At 38.0% G+C, this 21,149-nt stretch overlaps 1 protein-coding gene across 17 annotated transcripts in view; it reads right to left on the reverse strand.

The window, feature by feature from the left end:
• The window catches only part of RBM26 (RNA binding motif protein 26), a 104,727-nt gene extending 101,800 nt beyond the window's left edge, over positions 1 to 2,927 (reverse strand). For 10 of the 17 annotated variants that reach the window (XR_012469506.1, XR_012469508.1, XR_012469507.1 and 7 more), the window contains exon 1: positions 2,383 to 2,781. Coding sequence is in view for 12 of the 17 variants with exons in the window: in XM_074191875.1 (XP_074047976.1) it covers positions 2,383 to 2,483 (101 nt within the window). In the remaining 5 variants the exon portion in view is untranslated. The other 7 variants (XM_074191874.1, XM_074191873.1, XM_074191866.1 and 4 more) reach the window with 5 other exon arrangements.
• Positions 2,928 to 21,149: the final 18,222 nt, after the last annotated feature.

The following is a 21,149-nucleotide window of genomic DNA, read 5'->3' on the forward strand; positions in this document are numbered from 1 at the left end:
ATGATGGTAAGATTCAGTAAGAAGAGAGGGAGAAAAAGATATCTCCATATAAGAATCTGAGAAGCTTAAGCAGAAAATTCCTATTGTCAAGGGTCACTCAGAGTTCACCTGCAATCCATTACCCCCAAAGGCCATCCCATTCCACTTCTGGATAGATCTGTTGGGAATTCTTTATCCAGCTTCCTAGTTCTGTTCTCTGGGGCCAAACAAAACAAGTCCACCTCCATATGACAGTCCTCGAAGATGAGCTTTTGTTGTTCTCCTAATTAAATAAGTATCTGAAGTTCTTTTTCTTACTAACATGCTTTTTTTTCAGGATTATCCTGTGCCTGTTGGAGTTTCTCAAAGTTCTGCCTAAAATTAACGTGGCAAATTAATCACCATACATGCATCAGGAATTGTGCTTCCATGAAAGCAGTAGAGGCTTGTAAAAGATTTTTGAATGTCATGACAGCCAATTCACACTGAGTTTGCAATCTAATAAAACCTCTAGCTCTTTTTCATTGAAACACCTACCTAGATCCATAGCCCTCAGCCTGAAGTCAGAAAGCTTTAAGTTTTTGAACGCACATGTAAATCTTTATATTTATTCCTATTAAGTTTCATTCCTCTCCCTCTTGTTTGTCAAAAGTACTTTAAAAATTATTTTTAAATTAGGATTTGTCAATCAAGGTGCATTAAGTAGGTGGAGTGAAGAAGTTCAAGTTCTAGCACAAAGTTAGTTTGGAAACTGGATAAGTCACTTAACCTCAATATTTCAATTTCTTCATCTGCAAAAACAATTTTCATCTGCCAAAACAACCATTTAAAGTTGGTCAGCTCTAAAATTCTGAAACTATCACGTATAGCATATTTAAACAAGAAAAACATTGAATTCTGTTTAAAAAAACTCTGAAATCTCAAAACTTTTTTAATCTAGATGGTGAGGGGGAGAGAAAATTACCCCAAAATTTCTCCCCACAAGAAATTGTATGTTGTTTTTAAAGTTGCTCTATGTAAAATTAAATATTAATTTTAAAAGGCAATACAAATCCAACCCTTTGGAAAATGAATAAAAGGAGGTAAATTCCAGAAACAAAATTTCAAAAAGAGTGCTTAAAAAGCATTTAAAAAACCCAAATCCAACCATTTTCAAATAATTTACAACCTGGGTTGACACACACACACACACACACACATACTCTGAATTACTATATACTAATAGAAGTATAATCAAACAATAGAAATTTTCCTTTTTAGTTTCAAACTAAACCTGATAAGAATCCAACCTTGCTGGTATTGATTTTTTAAAAATTATTTTCCTCAAAAATTCAGACACAAAGTTATAATAATATGGTACCTATTGACACATATACATGCACAGTAATATATTAAGGTAACTGGAGACAGCTTTGTTTACTTGAGCAGCAAATCACTCCTTTTATTAAAGAACAAATGAACAAGATGTCAAGTTAAAAAGGTTCAATAAGATGGAAAGATAAAGAATTTTGGTAGGGGCTCAAAGTGAACAAAAGTATTTATATAAGGTCAACACTAAAACACATCTCATCTATCAAACAGTGTCTGTAAAGGTTAGCTGTATGCTGCTAAGAGTTTTTATTATTTGGAAAATATGACTTGTCTGAGATTTAAAAAAAAATACGGGTATACAAAAGGTTGTTAATTTTCTCTTCTATGAAGTCAGAAAGAGGGGCAAATCTGTAAAGCTGACAGGATACTTGAAAGCATAAGGCCTGTAAAGTGAACTGCTGTTAGTACCTAGGTTGGCACCTTTTTGAGGTCTTTTTTTAAAACATTAGTTACTTGTTTATATGTTGTATCCCAGACCCCCACATTAAATGCCAGGTCTTATTTAAAAAAATACTTTTCCCAGTACCTGCCACTGCATAAATATGTGTGATAAGTATTAAATGTCAAAGCAACAGAAGTTGTGTGAATAAACTGAAAAATTTTTGATAACTGTGCTAAAGAAAAAAAAACGTTAAAAAAAATAACTAAGAGACTTCACGACTCAGTAGGCCAATAACTATCAACATGTGCAGGGGAAAATCAAGTATCCTGCGCTGCAAACTATTTTATGACAGCCAATTGTGACAAAAACACTTCCGATCTCTCTCCCTTTTAGCTTCAATTTTCAAAAGAGCATTTCTTAAATTTAAATTTTCTTTCTTACCTTATTCTCCAAACACCCCCACTGCCCATATTGTTCCCTACTCCACACAACCACTTAACCAACAGCTCCCCTGTATTAAAGGAGATCCAGATGTTCTCGATGCTCCGGGAAACCTACAGGCTGGACATTTGGAAGAGAGGGAAAGAATGCTCCGAGTAACAATGGGTGAGAAACGGGAATAGCGGGGGGCTTCCTGCCGACGGCCCTACCTGTTACACCGGCGGCCAGAGGGAAACGTGGCCTTTCGGGCAGGCAGAGGTGCCCACCTGAGGGCGGCTGACAACCTGCGGGCCCTCTGCGGGCTGGGCATGGGTGTACAACGGCCGCGGGGAGGGGGCAGGGCACCCGACGGAGGAGTAACGGGGAGCCGCGGGTCATAACGGGAGGCCCCCAAGGAGGGGGCCGGGGGGGGCGGTCACATGGGCCGTGGCGAGGCGGAAGGCGGCCAGGTAGGTGCGAGAAGCCCCGGCTCCCCTCCCCCCCCCGGCGGAACCGGAGAGGCGGCGATGGAGGATGTCTCCGTGTACGTACACACACGCCACACAGCCACGGTCACGCGTGTCCCTCGATCATCCCCACACCTCATCACCATCCTAATAATAACGAAAAGGCCGATACTCACATAGGCTCGAGGGTCTTGCTGAGCCAGGATTTGAGCGCTTCGAAGTTTTCGATGATCATCTTAGACACCATCCACCGCGGCCCGCGGCCCGCGCTGTCCCTCCCTGCCTGCCCACGCCAGGACCCCGCCGCCGCCGCCCCGCTCCGCGCGCCGCCGCCGCCCGCGTGGGCCGCGGTGGGCGGCGCCGGTGGCAGGAGCCCCCCGCGCCCCGCTCGGTGAGAAGGCAGGCGGGGCGCAGCTCGGGGTGCCGCCCGCACTCCCCTCCCCGCTCCCTCGCCCAAGCGGCCCCGGCCCGGGGCGGAGGCGGCGGCCGCGGCGGTTTCCCTGGGCCCTCCCCCTTCCCGGTTCTGCGCCCGGCGCTGCCCGGCTCAGGCGAGGGGACGCGCGCGGAGCCCCGGGCTGCCCTCCCCGCCGCGGGGGTCCCTGGGTGGGGGGGGGGTACTGACAAAACGGAGAAGGCAGAAGAGAGGAAGGCGAGGGAACGCGCGAGGACTCAGTGGGAAACGATTCCGGGGGTCTCCCGGCTCGCAGCACCCCCAACAAGATGGCTGACGGCGAGCCTCGCGAGAGCCGGTGAGATCTCGCGGTGACTGCCGGGGGACGGCGGGGCGGGGCTAGAGCGGGAGGCGGCGCCCCGGGAGGCCGCCGGCCCCTGCCGCGGGGCCCGGGGCGCCCCTTCCCCCCCGGCCGGGAGCTGAGCCCGCGCGCCCGGGGCCGCCCCCGGGAGGCCTGGCCTTGCGCCGGGGGGAGGGACGGCGCCGGGCCGCGCTTCTCACCCGCAGCCCCACCCGCCGGTGCCAGCACGTGCGCGGAATGGCTTTGTGGAGCCCCGGCCGGCAAGGCCGGGACGGGCCCCGCCTGCGCCGTGGCCCGCAGCGGGCCGGGAAGCCTGCCAGCCTGTGCTCGGCCTAGCTCCATCTGCTTAAAATACTCTATGCGGGACCCTCCTGCCTAGCCATTCCTTAGCTGTTTGTAGATCTACAAAAGCGTGCAAAACCCAACGGTACATTTAAAAATGGAGAATCTCACCAAAAGAGATGGAGAGAATTTTGAGTGAATTGTCAAAAGGGAAAAGAACACCCTGGGCTAACACATTTTAATAGCAATTAAGATTTATGCTGGGGCGGCTGGGTGGCACAGCGGATAGAGCACCAGCCCCCGAAGTCAGGAGTACCTGAATTCAAATCTGGACTCGGACACTTAATAATTGGGCGAGCCACTTAACCCTATTTGCCTCGCAAAAACCTAAAAGAAAGGAAAAAAAGATTTATGCTAAAAATTATTCCCAAAAATAGAAACAGGAGTCATTCTGTCAGATTCCTTTAAAGGGAATATGATCAATATCCAAATTTTGTGAGTTATTTCCCCCCATTAGAGTATAAATTCCTTGATGGCATGAACTGCCTTTATTGATTATATTCCCAGTGCTTAGCACAGTTCCTTAATATTGATGAAACTGGATTGGATAGGAGAGGTGGAAAGGATATATTTCAAAATGAAACAAAAAGCAAAAGATGCCAACGATAAACATTTATTAGGCACCAACCAGGCACTGTGCTAAGAGCTAGGGATTCAAAGAAAGACAAAAGACGGTTTCTGTCTCAAAGAGTTCATAATACAAGGGATGAAACATTCTAAAACATGCAAATAGTCAAGCTATATACAAGTTAGGAAATCATCAAAAGAATGAAAGCACTGGAATTATTTTTTTTAAAAATTTAAAGTGTAGAAGGTGTGATTTTAGCTGAAACTTTAAGGAAGCCATTTAAGTAGAAATTTATTAAAAAAACTTATTTTAAAAATTCAAATTCATTGTCACCTTTATTTCTGACAATCAATCTATTGCCACTATACTACCATAAAAACCCAGATTTGAATATTCAATACATCTATCACCCAACTGGTCTTTCCACAAACTCTTAATTTGTAACAAATTTAACTTCAAATGGAATTTACCAGTAATAACTGTATATCTATAGTCAGAACTATCTATCAGATGTTCCAAGTTAGTCCATCTGTACTGAATAGAAGATTAATCTTGGATGATTTTATGAATTCCCCTCTCCTACCTTTTTCATAGTGAACTTCAACAAACACTATTCTTCATCAACTATGATAGCTTGAAAATAGGAGATAAGAACCTGTTCAAGATGTTAACACTTTGGTGGCCATGACATAACCTCTACCAGTATGTTCACTCTTTTGTCATATGTGCCAATAACCCTAGAGAGCAGCCAATAGGTTTATCATAAGCCAATCTATGAAAGGGTTCTGAAATTATAATTATCAATCTTTGTTAAAGAGAAGAATGTCCCTGTCATATTTAAAGCACCAAAGTCACTCAATCATTTACTTTATGGAGGAATGAGAGGCTAATCAAACTGATTTGCAATGCAATCAAAGTGGCAAAGGAAGAGAAAACTTGTTTCTATTGTAGATTCAAAGAATCGTGAGACGTAAAGGACCTGACCTGGTATCTGCTTCCAGGTGACCCTCCTAGAAATTGACACAGATCAATAGATCCTTTTCCCATCCTTCAAGTGATTAGCCTCTTGGCCTTCTTACTAAAATTACCCTTCTCACAATGTATTCATACTGCTAGATATGTCATTGCTATGATAGGCTTACCATGACATCCAACTATCTCTCCCCATCCCTGTTAATGCCTTTCTCTAGTACCAAAATCCTTCTATGTATGGTTTCTAAAAATGACACATATGTATGGGTGGATATATATATATATGTATACACACACACACATACATACACACACATACCTGATGTTTTCTTTTTAACCTAACCAATCACAGGAGAAATAACCCAAGCAATGGAATTTTATTAAAAATAATATTAAGGTAGATAATGAGGAAAATTCTCCCTTCCCCTGCATAGATATAGATTGCCCCCAATCTTCAAGTCAGCAGTGGGATAGGGAGCACTTATAGCCTGGGCAGCTCTCATTTTTCCAGTTTCCACTCTGCTGGAACAAATCTGTTTCTCTGAAATTTCCATTTACTTCTTCCCAAAAAGCTTCTGATATCATTTGCTATCTGATATCATTTCTCCACATAATTAAGTACTGCCTTACTATTGAATTTTCTGCTAAGCTATTTATTCACTGGGATTTTATTGCCTTCTATACTTCTCCCTCACAAAGAATTCTGCACTTCTTTAGTGAGACAAGTTATGACCTTAGTAGGTCTGTTTCAGCTCTTTTATGAGACAGACCCAGAGCCATGTTCAATCATCCTGGCAAAGATTACTTAAATTTAGGTCTAGCTTTTCCAGGTTTCTACTTCCCCCTTCATCAAGATTCCCCCAGGTTCTCTTGATATTTGAATTTTACTTAATTTTAATTCCCATGGTACTCATTGTGGGACAGAAGAAAAAAGCAGATCTAGTGTTAGAGAATATGGTTCTGCTACTTCTTGTGTAGTCTTGGACAAGCCAGTCCCTCTAGGCTTGAATTTCCTCCTATATAAAACATGGGGTTGGATCTCTTTAGAAGAATTTCTTCCAACTCTAAAGCTAGGTGGTACAGTAGATAGAGCACTGGCGTTGGAGTTAGGAAGATGGGAGTTCTAATCCAGTCTCAGACACTTGACACTAACTAGCTGTGTAAACCCAGGCAAGTCACTTAATCCTGACTGCTTCACATCTAGGGCCAACTCCAGTTGTGATTTATATCTGGTCACTGGATCCAGATGACTCTGGAGGAGAAAGTAAAGCTGGTGACTTAGCACAGCTTCCTCCTCACTCAAATTCAATTCATGATAGGCATCATCTCCCTGAAGCCATGGCCTTCAAGGATGGAGGACAAGGGGCAGCTAAGGAGGCGCAGGGAATAGAGCCCCGACCCTGGAGTCAGGAGGACCTGAGTTCAAATCCAGCCTCAGAAACTAATTACCTAAATGTGAGACCTTGGATGAGTCACTAAACCCCATTGCTTTACAAAAAAAAAACTTAAAAAAATGAAGGACAAACATCAATCCAAAGCTATTGTCCTATGAATCTCTGGTCACTAATGATAGGATCATGATGGATTGTCCTAGAGCTTCAATCAGAAACTGCAGAGTAAAATAAATTGGAGCTGGAGACCTTTGCAAAATTGTCAGTTAAATTACTGACTTTACTATACTTTTCTTCTAGTTAAAAAAAAAAACAGAAAATGTCATTGCAGTTTATAGGTATAGCGATTGCTTCCTCTCTTCTCCAATAATAGTCATAGTGTATATGTGTATCCGACTTCAGACTATGCTTCTTCTCCTTGTCATGTCAACAATGAAGACAGCTTGACAATTTTACATACCCAGTATATCCAGACACCTTAGCCTTCGGTTTTAATCCTGAACTTATAGATAGACCAGACTGTTTATTAATGTTTGAAGGCCCTAATGATTTTGGCTCTTTAGATGATATCATACTCTCAGGAATTCTACAGATTATTAAGCAGTTAAGAAGCAGCCTTTGGATTCAGGTTCCTCCCTCCGAGACCCTCTTAGACTTGTATAATATCATTTGACTTCCCTGGTTTTAAAGAGGTTACCAACATGAAATTTTATTTTCATACAAACTATGGTCCTCTTCATACTAACCATGTTCCAATTACATAACTCCATCTATAACTATTGGACTAACCCTTCTCAGAAATTCTTTAGCCAACCCTATTTCTCCCAGCCTGTCTTGACATTATAAGACCTTGGCTGTTTTCTGAAGTGATTTTGTAGCTGGAAGTTTACTTGGCTTTTCAAAAGACTTGCTAAATATAAATAATCACACAAAAACATGCTGAAAATCAGTAATAATAAGAGATGTGTAAATTAAAACAGCTTTGAGATGAATGAATTTTAGTAAAATTCCTTGCCTCTCCCAGGCAAGAACTCCCTTTAAATAGTTGCCCCAGCCATAACACAAGCCCTTATCAATAAATCAATGGATCCCTCCCTAGACTGAGAGGATTTAGTCTTTGAGCTATTGTCCCTCACCAATGTATCCCTTATTACCTCTTATGTTCTCTGAGCTACCTGTGCTCTCATACATATTCCCCTTTAAAAACTCATCTACTGTTACTTGTCTTTCTAGCCTGCTCTTAGAGAGTACAATTCCCCAACTGAACTCTCTTGCCTCTATACCTTTCCTTACTGCTTATTCCCTCATGATGGTTGTTGCTGCAACTGCAGCTGTTAACTTTTCTTTCCCTTAGCTTCTGCTAGCCAAGCAATACTTAATCTTTTTGTTCCTAAAAAAAGAAACAAACAAAAAACCAACTCAGCTTTCTACCATACACTTTACAAATTTAATTTAATTGCAAATTTGCAATTTAGCAAAGATTTAAAAAAAAAAAGATGTCATCTGTAGAAAAGAACTATAGAAAGACTGCACACAAATTATTAGTAGAATTGTGAAATGGTCACTTCTCAAATTATTTAATGATCACTTTTTTTGAATTATTCAAAATCTTATAAAGGTATAGACAAGATTATCCATCTACATCTCCCTATGAGTCATAATCAAACTAAAGCATTTGAACACATATAATACAATCTACATAGGCAGCATACATACCATATATGTCAAATTAGTAGATATGCTTATTGGGAAAGAATTACAATGGAGTATGAGGCTAACAATTTCCTCGAACTCTCCTATTAATGATCAGTATCAATCACAAGATGACCACAGAATCTAATGGATTCCTCAACTACAAAGTATTCATGTCTGCATAAAGATTTCAGCAATCTCTTCAGTTATTTCCCAGGTATCCCTCCTCTAAAGAAACTATAAGATGGTTCATCCAGTAAGGAAAATTGGTTCACCCAGGAACAAAAATTTTAATTGAATATTATAAGCTGATGGTTCTACCCAAAGTGGTGTCAGAGTTGCAACGAAAAGAAAAATGGAGGGCAGCTAGGTGGTGCTGTGGATAGAGTACCAACCCTGGAGTCAGAAGGACCTGAGTTTAAATCTGGCCTCAGACACTTAATTACCTAGCTGTGTGACCTTGGGCAAGCTACTTAACCCCATTACCTTGCAAAAACTTTAAAAAAAAAGAAATAAAAGGAAAAAAAAGAATGAGATAATCCCTCTTTTCAAGTACTTTACATTCTATAAAGAAAGGAAAGGAGGAAGAGTAATCTCATAAAGAAATCTCATAAATCTTATAAAGCTGTAAATCTAAAATACAATTTATTCTATATTATCAGATTATGAGATTCTGATATCTAATATTTAATATCTAAGAGGTTTATATTGAGATAGGAGAACCTGTTCAAGTCATAGAATACAAAAATGCTGCATTTTTCAATAGGTAAAATTGTTATGATGAACTTTGTCCAAGTTCAAGCTACTTCTCAGAAATTTAGGTCTTCTTATTCTGGAGATTTCATCTCCTCACTTCTAGCCTGCAGTGATACTGTATTTACATACCATGTGGTTTTATGTGGATTCATAATTTCCTGTGAACAAGGTCCTACACTTCAAGCCCATTCTACACAAAAGTAAATTGATCATTTTCATGTATGCTACTCCAAATCCATCAGTATAAGATAACAATTAGTGTTTAAAATTTTGTGAAAAGTTCTCATCTTCTCTTTCCAAAGTCACACTCTGATGTCTCATTGCAACATGGAGTTGTCTGATACATTAATTATTGATATTTTGTGTGCCCAATACGACAATATTCTCCTGGAAAAACTGAATCACATCAGTAATTGACATTCTCAAGATAAAGGAAACCCAAAGATATATGCAAGTTGCTGCTAAATAGAACTATTCACAGGTTCTCCTTGCATAGATAAAAAGTTAGCAGATTTGATTTTTGTCATACAATAAGGAATTTTATCTTTTGTTAATATTGCTATACAGTATTTATAATGAGCAAAATCAAAAGGACCACCATGAACACAATAGCAACTTAAGCACACCATTTGCAAAGAATGACTGTAGAGAAATTCTTTGAAAAACTTGATAAGTCCTTCCATGTTAAATGAACATATACTAAAGCTTATGTTTATATATGTGTGCTTATTGACATCAAAGCAAAAAGAATGGGCATTGGATAAGATTGGTTAAGAAAATATGGCTCAGTTGGAATCTGAACACAGACTGAAGTACTTTTTTCCCCCTGTATTCTTGAGGTTTCTCATCTTTTTGGGGGGCAGAGGGTTTATGATTACTCTCACAACAAGATTATTGTATTAATATAAAATAAATAAACAAGGAAAATGAAAATATGGCTCAGGATGAAGAAATTAAAATATACTAAACATAAGTTCTTGCTTATATAGTCATAAAATTAAATTCAACAAGTAGTTATTAAGTGCCTCCTAGGTATTAGAGGTGCAAAAAAAAAAGAAATTGTAGTCCTCTTATACATAGAGCTTACGTTCTATTGAGGAAATACAAATTTCATATAGATAAGTAAATATCAGATAATTTGAGGAAAAAGATACCATTAACAACTAGGGGATCAGGAAAGGTAGGTATTCAATAAAAGAATAGAGATTAAAAGTGAATATATAGATTTAGAAGTCTTTAGTGCAGAGATGATAATTACATGAGATCCAATGAGATTACCTAAGAGTTTATATAGGGAGAAGAGTAAAGGACCCAAGACAGCTCCTTAAGTGGAACTTATGCAAAGAGGCAAGACATGGTAAGATATGAATGGAAGTAGTCAAATAGATAAAAAGGAAAATCAAGAAAGGGAAAAGAAAATATACAGGTTTATGAAGTAGTGTGAATATAGTTCACAAAAGTATATGAAAGCATTTTATATAGCATAAGCTAAACAACATTATAAACAGTAAAACTGACTATTATAATTCATGAAAAATTACTGGTTACCAATGTTGAGATAATTTCTAAATTAATTGTATATAAAGCATAAAAATAAATACCAAGTTGGGGAGTGGGAGCAAACAAACCAACAGAACTAAGAAAAAGATATGGCATGCAATTATTTACTATATGATGGTTTATATTTTTAGCAATAATTTAATTAAATAGTAAAATACAGTTCCAATCTCCTATTCAAAAAGGATAATGACAACAAAAATAAAAAAGGAATAAAGGAACAGGCAACAGCATGAATGATCACCATTAATAATAAAATTACACCTGCAGATGATTAGACCAAAAGAACAAAGAAACTGTAATAGTCAGAAGACATTTAATCTTCCTGGGGTAACTAGGTGGTGTAGTGAAGTCAGGAAAGAGCTGAGTTCAAATCTAGCCTGACACATGGTACTTTATTAACTGTGTGATCTAGGGAAGTCACTTGATCCCATTGTCTCACAAAAAAAACCCATTTAATCTTTCTGCCAAGTAGAGATATATATGCAAGCCAAGGGCAAAACCAATTTAAAATAAAACTTATTTGAAAAACATACAAAAGATTGTGGTTAAAGATAGTATCTTCTCTTAAAAACAAACATTATAAGGAAAAATAATTGTGTAGAAAACATGGGGAGAGAGTGATTTAGAGCAAATCATCTCAAAGACATTTAAAGATAATATTGAAAAAATAAAACAAAGAAAAAAGAAAAAACCAAATTTATACTTCTGTAACAAAATCTGACGATCAAATTAGAACCAATATATTAGTGTTCTACTGTTTCAAATCTTAATATTTTATATTAGAAAGGAAAATGACACTGAAGAAAATAAAGATAAAAAGAATCATTGGACCAGAATGAATATATAGAGAAGGTCCAATTTCTAAAGTATTCAAGGATAATTTCCTAACATTTATGAAAGGGAGGTAAGATATAAATATTCATTATTATTATTATTAATGTGTTTTTAAGAATCTTTGATTTTATTATTGTAAGTACTTCCATTACTGAATTAGAGCACAGCCCTTCCACTTCTCAGTGGATGCTTTCTAGATTTGTTATGGACCAAAAATTTATTTCTGCACTCAATTTGGTGATGAAGTTCATTGTCCTTAGTTAAACTGGTTCTCGGAAACAACAATACACAGAATAATAGATCACTGAGCTCATATTGAAAGCCTTTTCATTTCGGTAGTAACTTCCAAAGGCTGTTGTCTGTTGATCCAGTTCTTTTTTTTTTTTTTTTGGCTAGGCAATTGGAATTATTGACTTGCCTTTTGACAGCTAGTGTCAAGTGTCTGAGGTCAAATTTGAATTGAGGTCCTCCAGACTCCAGAGCTGGTGCACTATCCACTGCACCACCTACCTGCTCCTGTGCAGGCTTAAAGAGCCCAATTAGCACCGTTTCATAATAAGGCATCAGGAGAGGCCTTAAATGGAGAAAAGTTAGTTAAGTATATTTGTTCTTTTTAACAATTAAAATGGAAATTGTTTGACTTTTATGATTTAAGGGGGTTAGTTTGTATTTGGTTATTAAATTTGTCAAAAAAGTTATTTTAAGAAATATATAAAATAGAGGTCACACATTACCATTCCTTGTTATTCAATGATCCATGTCCATTGTGACTAAATTCCATGTACTTCCAGCATCTTAGTATTTTCAATTCCTGTTTATTCATCCTTGCTTTCCTATTAGCTGTCTTATTTAGTTCCACCTGCCTTTAGACATCCCATTCAATTGAAGTAAGTTTGTTTTGCTTTCACTTCAGCCTATTTCCCTAAATTGGAAGTTTTGTTCCTCCTTCTTATGTTCTTCTTATTTTTTAAAATTTATTTATTTATTATTCCAATTAAAATTAATTTATTTATTATAAATTAATTTATTTATCAATCATATGATTTCTGTTAGTTTTGTTATATAACATGTAAAAATAGCCCTCAACATTTACTCCCCTGCAAGATTTTGAGTTCCACATATTTTTTTTCTCCTTCTCCCTCCCCCTCCTACAGTAAGCAATCCTATATAGGCTATAACTATGTTAAACATTTCCACATTAGTCATGCTGTGAAAGAAGAAGAATCAGAACAACAGGAGGAAAAAAGCATGCTTTGGTCTACATTCTGACTCCACAATTCTCTTTCTGGATATAGATGGTATCTTCCATCACAAGTTCCTTAGAACTTGTCTTTGATTATTGTATTTTGTAGTAGAACTAAGTTAATAGTTGATCATCACAAAATGTTGCTGTTAATGTGTACAATGTTCTCATTTCTGCTCACTTCACTCAGTGTCAGTTTACATAAGTCTTTCCATGTAAGTCCAACATTCATGATTTCCTAAAGAATAACGGTACTCCATCACTTTTATATATCACAATTTGTTCAGCCATTCCCCAATTGATGGACTTCCCCTCAATTTCCAGTTCTTTGTTTTTACAGAGAAAGCTGTTATGAATATTTTTGTACATGTGAGTCTTTTCCCCATTTTTATGATCTCTTTGAGATACAGACCTAGTAGTGGTATTTTTGGATCAGAGGATAGGCACAGTTTTATTGCCTTCCAGGCAAAGTTTCCAACTGCTCTCCAGAATGGATCAGTTCACATCTCCATCAACAAAACATTGGTGTCCCAGTTTTTCCATATCCCCCAAAAATGATGATCAATTTTTTGTCATATTGGCCAATCTGATACACTTCTCTAATCAAGAATGATTTGAAACATTTTTTTTTCAAATTGCTATAGATAGGTTTTATTTCTTATCTGAAAACTGCCTATTCAAATTCTTTGACCATTTATCAATTGGACAATGACTTATATACTTGCAAATTTGACTTGGTTCTCTACATATTTTAGAAATGAATCCTTTATTAGAAACTTGTTATCCAACTTCATGTATTTCTTCTAATCTTGGTGATATTGATTTTATTTGTGCAAAACTTTTTTAATTTAATGTAATAAAAATTATCCATTTTGCATTTTATAATGGTCTCTGTCTCTTATTTCATCATAAACTCCTTCCCTTTCCACAGATCTGACAGATAAACTATTCTTTGTGCCTCTAATTGGGTTTTGGTATCATCCTTCATGTCTCAATCCTATACCCATTTCAGCTTTAACTTGGTAAAGGGTGTGAGATATTGACTTTTCCCTAATTTCTGCCATTTTCTTTTCCAGTTTTGCCAGTAGTTTTTGTCAAATAGTGAGTTTTTAGCCCACAAGCTGGAATCTCTGGATTTATCAAACAATAAAGTAATCTATTGTTTCTTTGCTTCCACTGATCTACCACTCTATTCCTTAGCCAGTATCAATTTTGATGGCTGCTGTTTTATAATTTATTTTGAGATCTGGTTCAGCTAGGAGCCACCTTCCTTTGCATTCTTTTTTTCATTAATTCCCCTTAATATTCTTGACCTTTTATTCCTTCACAAGAATTGTTACTTTTTTTTCAAACTCTATAAAATAATTTTTGTTAGCTTAATTGATATTGCACTGAAAAAGTAATTTAATTTAGGTAGAATTGTCATTTTTGTTATATTAATTCAGTCACCCATGAGCAATTGACATTTTTCCAGTTATTTAGATCTTATTTTATTTGTGTGAAAAGTGTTTTGTAATTATTTTCATGGAGTTTCTGGGTTTGTCTTGGTAGGTAGATTCCCAAGTGTTTTATGTAATCTACAATTCCTTTAAATGGAATTTCTCTGTCTATGTTTTGCTGCTGGACTTTGATGGCTATATATAGAAATGTTGATGATTTATGTGGGTTTATGTTATATCCATGCAACTTTGCCAAAGTTGTTAATTTTTTAAGTAATTTTTAGTTGATTCTCTGAGATTCTCTAAGTATACCATCATATCATCTGTAAAGAGTGAGAGTTTTATTTCCTCATTGTCAGTTTAATTCCTTCAATTTCTTTTCTTATTACTAAATCTAACATTTCTAATACAGTATTGAATAATAGTGTTGATAACAGACATCTTTGTTTCACCCCTGATCTTATTGGGAATGCTTCTAGATTATCCCCATTACATATGATTTTGCTGATGATTTTGGATAGATATGCTTATCATTTTAAGGAAAATTTCATTTGTTGCTATGCAATAGTGTAATAGGAAATGAGTGCTGTATTTTTTTTTTTGGCAAAAGCTTTTTCAGGATCTACTGAGCTAATCTTGTGATTTCTGTTAACCCTGCATTCTTGGTATAAATCCTACCTGATCATAGTGTACATCCTAGTGACAACTTGCAGTAATCTCTTTGCTAATATTCAATTTAAAATTTTTGTATCAATATTCATTAGGAAAATTGATCTATAATTTTCTTTCTCTGTTTTGATTCTTCCTGGTTTATGTATCAGCATCATATTGACGACATAAAAGAAATTTGACAGAGCTCCTTCACCTATTTTTTCAAATAGTTTATATAAAATTGAAACAAATTGTTTTTTAAATGTTTGGTAGAAATCTCTTGTAATTACATCCAGCCCTGGAGATTTTTTCTTAGGGAATTCATTGATGGCTTGTTCAATTTCTTTTTTTCTGAAAGAGGATTATTTAAGTATTTTATTTCCTCTTCTGTTAATCTGTTAAATTTTGTTAAATATTAATCCATTTCACTTAGATTGTCAAATTTATTAACATACACTTAGGTAAAATAGCTCTGAATTATTACTACTTTAATTTCATCCTCCTTGGTGGTGAATTCACCCTTTTTGTTTTTTGCACTGATAATTTAGTTTTCTTCCTTCATTTTTTAAATCAAATTAACTAAAGGTTTATCTTAATTTTTGCTTGTTATTTCATAAAACTAATTCTTAGTTTTATTTATTAGTTCAATAGCTTCCTTATATTCAATTTTATTAATTTCTCCTTTAATTTTCAGAATTTCTAATTTGATATTTAATTGAGGATTTTCAATTTGTTTTGTTTTTCTAATTTTTTTAGTTGCATGCCCAAATCACTGATCTCTTCTTTCTTCATTTTATTATTGAAAGCATTTAGAGATATAAAATTTCCCATAATAATTGCTTTTATTACTTTCAACAAGTTTTGGTATGTTGCTTATTCTTGTCGTTGTCTTGAATGAAATCATTATTTATTTCAACGATTTGTTGTCTGATCCACTCATTCTTTAAAATTAGGTTATCTAATTTCCAATTAATTTTTAATTTGTCTTTTCATGACCCTTTATTACATGGATTTGAAAACGATGTATCTAATATTTCTTCATTTGATTGTGAGGTATTGTGACCTAATGCATGGTCAATTTTTGTGTAGGTGTCATGTATGGCTCAGAAGATATATTTCTTTCTATGCCCATTCAATCTTCTCTAGAGATCTATTACAGGTAACATTTCTAAAATTCTATTCATCTCCTTTACTTGTTTATTTTATGGTTTCATTTATCTGATTCTGAGAGAGGTATCTTGAGGTTCCCCACTAGTAAAGTTTTGCTCTCTATGTCTTCCTGTAACTCATTTAGCTTCTCCACAAAGAATCTGGATGTCACCACTTGATGCATCTATGTTTAATGCTGATATTATTTCATTGTCTTTGGTATCTTTTGGGAAGATGTAGTTTGTATCCCTTTTAATGAGATCTCTTTTTGTTTTCATTTTGCCTGAGATAAGATTTGCTACCCCTGCTTTTTCCACTTCAAATGAAGCATAATATATTCTTTTTTTTAGGGTTTTGTTTTTTTTGCAAGGTAAATGGGGTTAAGTGGTTTGCCCAAGAGCACACAGCTAGGTAATTATTAATTGTCTGAGACCGGATTTGAACCCAGGTACTCCTGACTCCAGGGCCGGTGCTTTATCCACTGCACCACCTAGCTACCCCCATAATATATTCTGCTCAAGCTTTTTATCTTTATATTTATCTCTCTGCTTCAACTGTATTTCTTTTATTTAATTTATTTTTTGTTCTCATTTTGTACAAATGTTTTTCTTTACATTAATAAAATATACTTGTTTACAAGTAAACAAAATACCCCTCCCCCCATGAATATAGATTTGCTTGGGCAAAAAAGTAAAGGGGGGAGAAAAAAAATTAAAATTAAAAAAAAATAATAGTAATAATTGTAGGTATGGCCAGGTGGTGCAATGGACGAAGCACCAGCCCTGGAGCCACGAGCACCCGAGTCCATATCCAGCCTTGTAAACCCAATAATCACCCAGCCATGTGACATGCAAGCCTCCCGATCCCCACTGCCCTGCAAAAACCAACAGGAAGAAAACAAAAGACCCCCCTAAAAAATAAAATAGTAATAATAGTAGGGGTGGCTGGGTGGCAGACAGAGCATTGGCCCTTGAGCCAGGAGCACCCGGGTCCGAATCCGGCCCCAGACACCCAATGATCACCCTGCTACGTGGCCCCAGGCAGGCCACCCAGCCCCACTTGCCCTGCACCCTCCCCCAAATAATAATAACAAAAAATGTGTTTCAGTCTTTGTTCCAACACCATCAACTCTGTCGTGAGTGGATCACATTCTTTATGATAAGTCCATCACAAAAGTTACTTCCATATTTTTCCAACGTTGCCATTGCTGATCGCAACTCCCTCCTTTCTTATTTCTCCATTACCATGTACTATATTTTCTCTCTCCTTTCACTCTGACTCTGCTGTAGGGTCACTGAGTGGCGCAGCAGACAGATCCCTGGTCCTGGGGCCAAGAAGCCCTGAGCCCCCATACCACCCCTGAGGCCCAGCATCCCCCTGGCCCCATGGTCCTGGGCAGGCCATCCAATCCCAGCCCCTTGCAAGAAGTAAAAAAAGAAAATGTGTTATATCTGACCACTGTCCCCCCATGGTCCATCCTCTCCTCCTTTATTCACATCCCCACCCCTCCCCCCTGCTCCCCCCCTCCTTCTTACTCCAGTTGTCTATACCCCATTGAGTATATTTGCTGTTTCCTCTCCTAGCTTTCTCTGATGAGAGCAAAGATTCCCTCATTGCCCCTTGCCTCCCCCTTCCATATCATTGCAATAGCTCATTGTAATAAAAAAAATCTTATTATGTGAAATAGCTTGGACTATTGCCCCTCTCCTTTTTCTTTCTCCCATTCCATTTCCCTTTTTTTCTTATTGACTCCATTTTTACACCATATTTTATCTTCGACTTCAGCTTTCTCCTGTGCTTCAACTATAAAAGCTCTCTCTACCTGCTCTATTAACTGAGATGGTTCATATGAATATTATCAGTATTATTTTTCTATACATGCAGTTCATCCTCATTAAGTCCCTCATATTTCCCCCCCTCTCCTCCAATCTCCATGCTTCACCTGAGTCCTGCATCTGAAGATCAAACCTTCTGTTCAGCTCTGACCATTCCAAAAGGAACCTTTGAAATTCCCCTGGTTCATTGAAAGTTCATCTTTTTCCCTGGAAGAGGACATTCAGCCTTGCTGGGTAGTTCATTCTTGGCTGCATTCTAAGCTCTTTTGCCTTCCGGTATATTGTATTCCAAGCCCTATGAGCTTCCAATGTAGCTGCTGCCAAGTCCTGTGTGATCCTGACTGCAGCTCCACGATATTTGAACTGTGTCCTTCTGGCTGCTTGTAATATTTTCTCTTTGACTTGGGAGTTCTGGAACTTGGCTATAATATTCCTGGGAGTTGGTTTTTTGGGATCTCTTTCTCGGGGGGATCGGTGGATTCTCTCCATTTCTATTGTGCCCTCTGCTTCTAGAATATCAGGGCAATTTTCCTGTAGTAATTCTTTGAAAATGATGTCAAGGCTCTTTCCTGATCATGACTTTCAGGTATTCCAATAATTTTCAAATTATCTTTCCTAAGTCTGTTTTCCATATCAGTTGTTTTTTCAATGAGATATTTCACATTTTCTTCTAATTTTTCATTTTTTTGGTTTTGAAGTATTGATTCCTGATTTCTGGTAAATTCATCAATCTCCCTGAATTCTATTCTTTGTCTGAAGGATTTATTCTCCTCAGAGAGTTTTCTTATCTTTTTTTCCATCTGGCCAATTTTGCTTTTTAAAGCATTCTCCTCAATAACTTTTTGAACTGTTTTATCCATTTGACCTAAGCTGTTTTTTAGCATGCTATTTTCTTCAGCATTTTTTTGGATTTCCTTGACTAAGCTGCTGACTTCATTTTCATGTTTTTCCTGCATCTTTCTCCTTTCTTTTCCCAGTTTTTCTTCTAACTCCCTCAGTTGATTTTCAAAGTCTTTTTTGAGCTCTATCATAGCCTGAGCCCAATTTCTGTTTTTTCTTGGAGTCTTTAGATGCAGGAGCTTGTGCTTCCTCATCTTCAGACTGAGTATTTTGATCCTTCTTGGGCTCATTTGCAAAATATTTCTCAATGGTCTTCCTCTTGTTTCTTTGTTCATTTTCCCAGCCTAAGCTTGTTTTTTTGGGGTGCTTCCTGAGCTTTTGGGACACTCCCACAAGGGTCTCAGTGTGTGAGGTTCTGTCCTCCCTCCTGGTCTGTGAATGACAATAAGCGGCCCCCTCTGCCACAGGGCCAAGGTGGGGGGGCTCTGTTGTTCTATGGGGGGGCCTAGACTGGGATCAGCATCTGAATGTGGTCAGAGCCCCAGAGTCCTATTCCAGGGGCAGAGGACAGAGCTAGGCAGTCTCTCTTCACTCCCCTCCCTCAGCTCAATGGGCTCATGCCCTGGGGGGCTCCTGCTTACGGGCTCCACCTGCTTCTATTTCCCGGTCTAGGCTGCCAAAAATCCAGGCTGCTAGCTGTGTGCCCTGAGGGCTGGGCTCCACGTGCTCGCTCTGGCAGAGGTCCCCCGCTGTTCCCCCACTTTGTGCTGGTGCTCCCTGGGGTGCAGCTCAGGCGACCCCCCCCCCCCCCCCCCCCGCCCGCTGCTGTGAGCTGAGGCTCCCAGCTCCCTGGGGCTGCCTCTGGGAGGCTGAAGTTCTTTGGCTCTGGCGGCCACCCCTCTGGCGGGCCACCCCTCCGCCCCGGCGAGCAGAGCCTTTCTGCTCTTTTCCAGGTTACCTTGAGTAGAACTGCCTCACTGGGTCCCTTTGTGGGTTCTGTCTCTCAAAAGTTTAGTTAGAGTCCTTAGTTTATGAGTTTTTATCAGAGAGCTCCTAAGACTCGATCCCTTCATGTCATCATCTTGGCTCCGTCCCCCCAACTGTATTTCTAGTAAGCAACATATTATACGATTCTGACCTTAATTCACTTTGCTATCCTCTTCTGTTTGATGGCAGAGTTCACCCCATTCACATTCACATTTATGATTACTAACTTTATATACAAATGGAGGGGAGATAGGATGGAGGATAATTATGGCCCTATGCAGGGCTATTGTCCCCCCTCTACCCTAGTGAAATCAACTTTTTCTATAGTCCTTTCCAGATATCTTAAAGTTGTAAAATGTTCTCCTCTCTTCTTTTGTGGGTTCTTTCACTCCAGAATCTGTCTAGAGGTTTGATTAACATTGTTTCTGAGGGAAACCTAGGAGAGCTTAGGAAGTTTCTGACCTCTCTGTCACCTTAGTTCAGCCTACTAGTTCTTCAGTTATTCAACTTAATTTCCCAATGATGGCATATCATATGATTACTTTCCACAAGAATCTTCTTATAGTCCTGGCCCTACCTATAGCTGTTAGCAACCCTTCTATTACCACCTATTATTAATGGATACCATGTCCTTTTCTACCCATTAGAACTTGGAAGAAAGCTTAACAACAGAGTTCTGCTTTTGGATGCTCCCTTGCTCAGTTTGATAGCCTGTTTATCTTTGAGTTCAGCTAGTTTGAAGTATCTGAGGTTAGATTAAGGTTTAGATCTTTTCATTGAGGAGTATACCTCAAATTTTCTCTTTCATAGGTTGAGCTCTAATTATCATGATCAGTCTAATTCCCAACTCTCTTGTGGACTTCTGTCAACAATGCCTACTCAACACCTCTTACATCAATCTCTCTATTCACAGATATCATTCTATTTCAGGCCTATTATCATCCCTTCCCTTGGACTACTACTACTATAGCCTCCAGATCAATCTTGTTTCCTCAAGTCTTTCCCAACTCCTATCCATCCTTAATTAAAAAGGAAAAAGTTTTAGTGTTTTATTTTTAAAATTTGTTTCAATTAAAAATCAATTTTCTCTAGCTTCACACCTATTCCAAACCATTAGGGAAAAAAAGAAAACCATAAACAAAAGACCATTAGGTAGTACTATGGAAGACCTGAATTCAAATTCAGTCTTAGACACTTACTTGATATTTGATTCTGCACAAATTGTTTAGCCACTATCTACCTCACTTTCTTCATCTGTAAAATAGAGATAATACCAGTACCTACCTCTTAGGATTGTTATGAATATATTATTAAATTAAATATATTAAGTGCTAGCTTTATTATTAAAGGTCTTATAATAAATCACCAAAGTCAAGAAAAACAACTTCCCACTTTGACCATGTTCAAATAAATACATCTCATCTCTTATCCATCACCTCTCTTTTCAGGCAATGGATAGTGTGCTCCATCATCAGTTCTCTGGAATCATGGATGGTCATTATGTTGATCAGAGTTTACA

Source organism: Macrotis lagotis, chromosome 6 (genome assembly GCF_037893015.1).
Source record: "Macrotis lagotis isolate mMagLag1 chromosome 6, bilby.v1.9.chrom.fasta, whole genome shotgun sequence".
NCBI classification, from domain to species: domain Eukaryota; kingdom Metazoa; phylum Chordata; class Mammalia; order Peramelemorphia; family Peramelidae; genus Macrotis; species Macrotis lagotis.